This window comes from Fukomys damarensis, unplaced genomic scaffold (genome assembly GCF_012274545.1).
Source record: "Fukomys damarensis isolate Sample0158 unplaced genomic scaffold, DMR_v1.0_HiC HiC_scaffold_16, whole genome shotgun sequence".
Classification (NCBI taxonomy): domain Eukaryota; kingdom Metazoa; phylum Chordata; class Mammalia; order Rodentia; family Bathyergidae; genus Fukomys; species Fukomys damarensis.
In genome coordinates, this window is record NW_022900928.1 from 41,482,142 (window position 1) to 41,488,141 (window position 6,000).

The window sequence follows — 6,000 nt, forward strand, 5'->3', positions numbered from 1 at the left end:
GGAGATAAGTCCTTTGTCAGGTGTTGTGACTTGTTTTAGATGTCCCCCCAAAGCCTTATGTGGTTTTATGTAGGGCTTTTTCAGAGGTGACTGAGTCTAGAATGAGTGATTGATTCATGGTGCAATGGTAGATCCAAGAGAACGAGGATTAAGAGAGTGAGTGCCATCCACACTAGGTAGTCTGAATAAGGTAAAAAGAGCAGGAAGATTTCTCTTGTTGATTTTGCTACCTTTGGTGCACCATGAACTGGTGTCCCTTTGTCATGTGCCACACTGCCTTGCAGCCAGCTGATTGTGGACTGAAACCTCTCCAAACTGTGAGCTACATAAACCCTTCCCACTTTAAATTTGAGTGTCAGGTATTTTGTTCCAGAAATGAGAAAAGTAACTAAGACATCAGGCATATGCATTATAAACTTCTTGGAAGGATAGGTATTTTGTTTTCATAGTGCTTTTTAAAGGCCAAATATTTAAAAATCCCATTAAAGTCCATTTAAATAAATTTCTAAAATTTCATGCTCTTTGTTATATCTAACTTTACTATGAGATTTTCTTCACTATTCTTTTAGAAGTTTGCGTATTTAGTTGAATGATCTATTTGAAGTTAATTTTTGTGTATGGTGTGATCTGAACATTGATGGTATGCATAAATACAAATATTCAATTGTTCCTGAAAAACTTGTTGAAAAATATTAAGATGTGTTTTTTTTTTATTATGTCTTAAAATTCTTTTGGCCTCTTAGTTTCTCTTCTCTTGAGACTAGTGAAACCCTAAAAATCCATGTGCAAAGTGAAATGGCTGTGCTACCTACGATATATGCCCCTCATCTGTGTTGGGGTCCTGAGATCACAAAGTTCAACATTGGTTTCCATGGATGAACTAGAGTAAGCTGTAGTAGTGAGGAATGAAAGCAGCAAATTGTCCACACAGTGCAGTGAAACACACACTGCCATATCAAGTGAGATAAACTGCTTATATTTAAATCTGTGTAATTTAAAAGACCAGGTAAGATGTTCACACTACTGAACTCTGCGGCATATCAGTGTCCCAATGAAAGAACCTAGAAAATTACATGAGGCATCAGAAGAAAAACTCTGTGACCCTCTTGACCAAACATTAATACTATATGTCTATTTACTTTACTTGTTTTAATATTATATAGATATAAATAGATAAGTTATATATGCCATGATTGTCTTCTTGTGGTTGACTTTTCCTTCCTTTGCATCCAATGGAATGCAGAAGTCACACACCAAGAATGATGACAGGAATAAGGATAGAGAAAAGTACAGTGCATTAGGAGCACAACTTTATTATTTATTTATTTATTTATTTATTTATTTATTTATTTATTTATTTATTTATTTATTTATTTATTTTATACTGGGGATCGAACTCGGGACATTGAGCTTGCAAGGCAGGTGGTAGCACTACTGAGCTAAATCTCTGGCCCACAATCACAACTTTAATGAATGAAGGACCCACAGAATTGTAAAAGACTACCTAGAAGATGTAGTAGGTGGTGCACTGGGGTATGAGCCTCAAAAGAGCTATTAGCTTTGAAAGAAGAAAAAGGAAAAATATTAGAACCAATAAGAGTAATTAGGGATTCTAATTGAGTTTCTGGTTCTGAGATATGTCATGGGAAATAAAACAACTTGTAGCTGGACTGGGTCCTCAGAGGATACCAGTTAAAGCAGTAGTCAAGTAAACATTCACAGAATGGGCTGAGGATATTGCAGGGAATTGCTGATAATAGATGTAAGGGATTTATGAACATAGCAATATAGTTTATGGTGGAAAGGAGAGGTTCGAGATTGGGTGATTAGTGGTGAGGACAATTTGATTTCTTCAAACCACTTATTGGCAGTCTGTCAACAGTGTGTACCCACCGAGGATTTAGCTCAGTGGTTCCGCTCCTGCCCCGCAAGCTCAAGGACCCGAGTTCAATCCCTGATACCAGAACAACAAGAACAAAAACTGTGTACCCTCTTGCAGTAGGGGATGTGCTCAGTGAAAGTCCTTCCAGTTGGCCCAGAAATCTCTTGATCACTCCATACGCCAGTCTCTTTTCTCTGATTCTCTTCTCCCTAGCAATTATTGGTTAAGAAAGGGCTATCTGACTCTGTTATGCCTAATGAAATGGGAAGAAATCTTAATGGATCTTCTACAGCAGTTTTTTCTTTGTTAAAAGAAACATACAATAGGGAATAATTGTATTTGTGCTTTTTTTCTCCTGAACATGACCAAGTTGATATGTGACCCCCATCTTCAATCATGAGGAGAAACAAAAATGTAAACTCAAATGTATTCTGTTCTTTTTTTCCCCATGTCTGTATTTCATTTTAATGCGTCCTCTAAATCATGGAAGGTAGAGGTTCATAGTTAATTCCCCCTCTTCAACGAAATATATTTATTTTTCTTAATTACAAGAATATTAATCTTTCATTGTAAAAAATAAAATAATAAAGTATGTAATGCAGAAATTTCATAACTCCAGTTTCATTATTTTTCTTCTAGGGACATAAAGTAGCTCCTGTCTAGGTACATTTGTACTTTTTAAAAACAAATACTTAGGGTATAAACATTTGTAATCTACCATTTTCACTGAATGATTTAGAGAGGGTAAACTTCACAGAGATGATGCTTGAAGAGCTCTTGTGGGTGATTAATAGTTTACAGATGGGAAAGGGTGTTTGAGGGAAATTCAGGGAAATGGTACAATATCAAGGTCTGACAGAGGTATTGTGTAGAGGCAAAAATATGGGAGAGAGCATAGTCATTTCCGGAGGAAACTGAGTATACTTAATGACAGAGCAGGGAAGTTTATGAGAGCAATAGAAACATGATGCTGAAAAGGTGGAGGAGGGTCCAAGAGGGAAAAGCCCTAAGATGCCCTGCTGGAGCAAGAACTGTATAAGGCAGGACATAAGGAGCTGTAGGATTTTTAGCATGGCCCAGAGTTTATTAATTCTAACATCGTATTATAAATAAGATATTTAAAAATATAATTTTCTTGTTTGTAAAATGGGGACAAAAGAATGGTTTTGAAGATTAAATGAGATAGTGCATGAGAAAGTGCTAGGAGGCTGCTCAGCATAGAGTGAAATGTTAATTTACTTTTACTGCTATACATATTTCAGTTAACCTTTGATTAATTGAGAAACTATTATACACAAGTTTTCATTATTGCTGTATTGATGTAGGTGTGATGGTTGCAAAAGTGTTTTGAACACTCACCGAAAGCAGACTCAGTATTTTTTTTTTCTACTAAGTTTATCAGTACATTTTAGGTAAACAGTACAGTTACATTCATCACTGGGATCTTGTACTTTTGCATGATTTTTCTTGGTTCTTATTTTCTCCCCATTGCTCTGCCCTCCCTTCACCCCCTCCATCATTCCCTATTTACAAAGACTTTGTTTCCTTTTTTCTTATGCTTTTCTCATATTTTTTCTTTTCCCTGTTTCCCTTTCCCCTACCCCTCCCGCTTCCCTTACTCCTTTAAACCTTTTCTTCCTATTTCACATTTTCAATTATACATTTTGATTCTTATTTATATTTTTAGTTTTTCATACCAAAGAAACTATTCAATATGTACATATGTGTGTCCTAGTAATGTCATTTGAGAGTATAACCTCAATGTGTATCCACTTAGCTATAAATGTCTCTAGTTTTTCATTCCTTATGACTGAGTAGTGCTCCATTTTATAAAAGAACCACATCGTCTTTATCCAGTCTCCAGATGATGGGAAATTGGGCTGTTTCCAAGTTGTAGCTATCACAAACTGTGCTGCTATAAACATGGGTGAACATATATCACTGTGGTGGGATTCTATTAATTCTTTTGGGAAGATACTCAGCAGAGAAAGAGCTGGGTCCAATGGAACTTCGGATGTTGTTCCATTTTCTTATATCCTCTTTGATCACTTTTTTCAAAATGTTGTAGTTCTCAATGTAGAATTCTTTTGCTTCCCTTGTTAGGTTGATTTCCAGATATTTCATGTATTTTTCTGAGGTCAGTTACATGCTAAAATTCATTGGCACCCTGTGACAGTTCATCTTGATTGTCACATGAACTGGTTTAAGAAATCCCCAGGTGATTAATAAAGCACACTTCTGGGTGTTTCTGGATAGGTCGTCGAGGTGTGACTGTGGGGACAATAACTGGTCCCTGGCCCTTCGTCTCTGGCCTTTCCTTGCAGTCTCTGCTTTCTGCCTGTCATGAGCTTGGCAGCTCTGCTTTTCCATGTCCTCTACCTTTATGTTTCTGCTTCAGAGCCATGTGAACATGAACTGAAGCCTTGGAAGCCATGAGCTGAGCTAAACCTCTTTTCTCCTTTTCCTTTTTCTTTTCTTTCTTTCTTTTTTTACAAATTTGGTACCAGGGATCGAACTCATGACCTTATGCTTGCAAGGCATGCAGTGGAACCACTGAGCTAAATCCCCAGTCCAATCTCGTTTTTTCTAAATTGTATATGTCAGGTGTTTGTGCCAGTAGTGAAAAGCCAGAACCAAGAGAGCATTGCCTAAACTCAGTGCAATAAGTCTGTACTTCCTGAGTAACAAGCAATATCCAGTACACTAGGGAATAGAGAAATAAAAATGCATAGACATTAACCTCAATGACATAAAGAAGCAACTGCATACATGATACAGTCAGTGGTAGAAATGTCTAAGTCAAAGATAAAAATGCCCAGCTGTTTCCTGACAAACATTAAGGTCTTTTATCTTTTTTAAATGCCCTCTATTTACTGATAAGTGATAAGAAGGTTCATGATTGGTATAGAAATGTGATATTCTTCTCATATTGGGCCCTTTGCTGACTATGTCTCGTGGAATGTATTTTTTTCCCGTAAGGGAACATAATATGAAAACTGCAGTTATACATAAAACATTTAAAAATTGGTGTAGCTATAATTTGGTTTCTCTGGCTAATATACACTCATATAGAATTGATAATGTAGCGCCTAAAAGTGAGTGATGCATTTAGAATAGATCTTACACATATCATGTGAATGTACTCTTTAACTTCTACTTGTTTTTGTTTTTTTCTCATTTTAGTTCTTTTACGAAACTTCCTCATTTGGCAGGAACAGAACAAAATTTACTACTTGCCAAGAAAATTCAAAGCCAGTGGAAAAAATTTGGACTAGATTCAGCCAACTTGGTTCATTATGATGTTCTCCTGTCCTACCCTAATGAAACAAATGCTAACTATATATCAATTGTGGGTGAACATGGAATTGAGGTGATACAGATTGTTGTTACTTTCATATTTGACAATTCCATGCTTTCAAATGGGTTTGGTTATAGGGTCAAGTAAAAACAGAATTTGTTAATAGTGTAGTAGAAGTTACATATTTTATAAAAGTTTATAAATTACAAACTATTTGGTGTCTACTGCATTAGGCATAGTGCTAGGTCCTTAGGGCAGAATAAAGATGTAGATATTCTTCCTTTATATAAGGTGATGCAGAAAATGGGATGTGTTATTTCAAATAAGAATGGTGAGTGCTCTGAAGAATATGATTAGGGCTTTCTAGCCACACAGAAATGGATCATTCAGCCCAGCTTTGGAGTTAGAGAAAGAGATCTTCTTGAAAGAGTTGAAAAACATAGGCCATTGAGAAAACATAGGTGTAATCACATGAAAAAGTAAGGTCAGAGAGTTCGAGGCAGAAAAAAATCCTGGCAAAAGCTTGGAAACATATAGTAGCTTAGCATTATTGATACAATTTTAAATTTTTCTGTTTTTCAAGGGTATTAAATACAAACTGGGCTATGGTAAGAAATAAACCAGTAGATAGTTCTGGAAGCAGATGATAAAAGAGTTTATCAAGTAGCTTAAACTTCAGTTTTTGTTCCTGGGCCCTAATGAAAAATCCTAAGCAGAGGAAGGATGAGTTAGAAAGCCATTTTAGTTTGTTGGGCAGTCTGGAGATTATATCTCCACTAGGCAATGAGATGCAGTTAGCAATTTTTTTTTTTTTTTTTTT

The 6,000-nt window shown here is 36.0% G+C and overlaps 1 protein-coding gene across 8 annotated transcripts in view; it reads left to right on the plus strand.

Moving 5' to 3' along the window:
- The window catches only part of Naalad2 (N-acetylated alpha-linked acidic dipeptidase 2), a 49,002-nt gene that overhangs the window by 6,983 nt on the left and 36,019 nt on the right, over positions 1-6,000 (plus strand). For 7 of the 8 annotated variants that reach the window (XM_033764270.1, XM_033764271.1, XM_010633711.2 and 4 more), the window contains exon 5: positions 5,066-5,252. The exons of the other annotated variant lie outside the window; for it this stretch is intronic. In XM_033764270.1, coding sequence (XP_033620161.1) covers positions 5,066-5,252 — 187 coding nt within the window. The remainder of the gene's footprint in view (positions 1-5,065; positions 5,253-6,000) is intronic. 8 annotated transcript variants of the gene reach the window in all.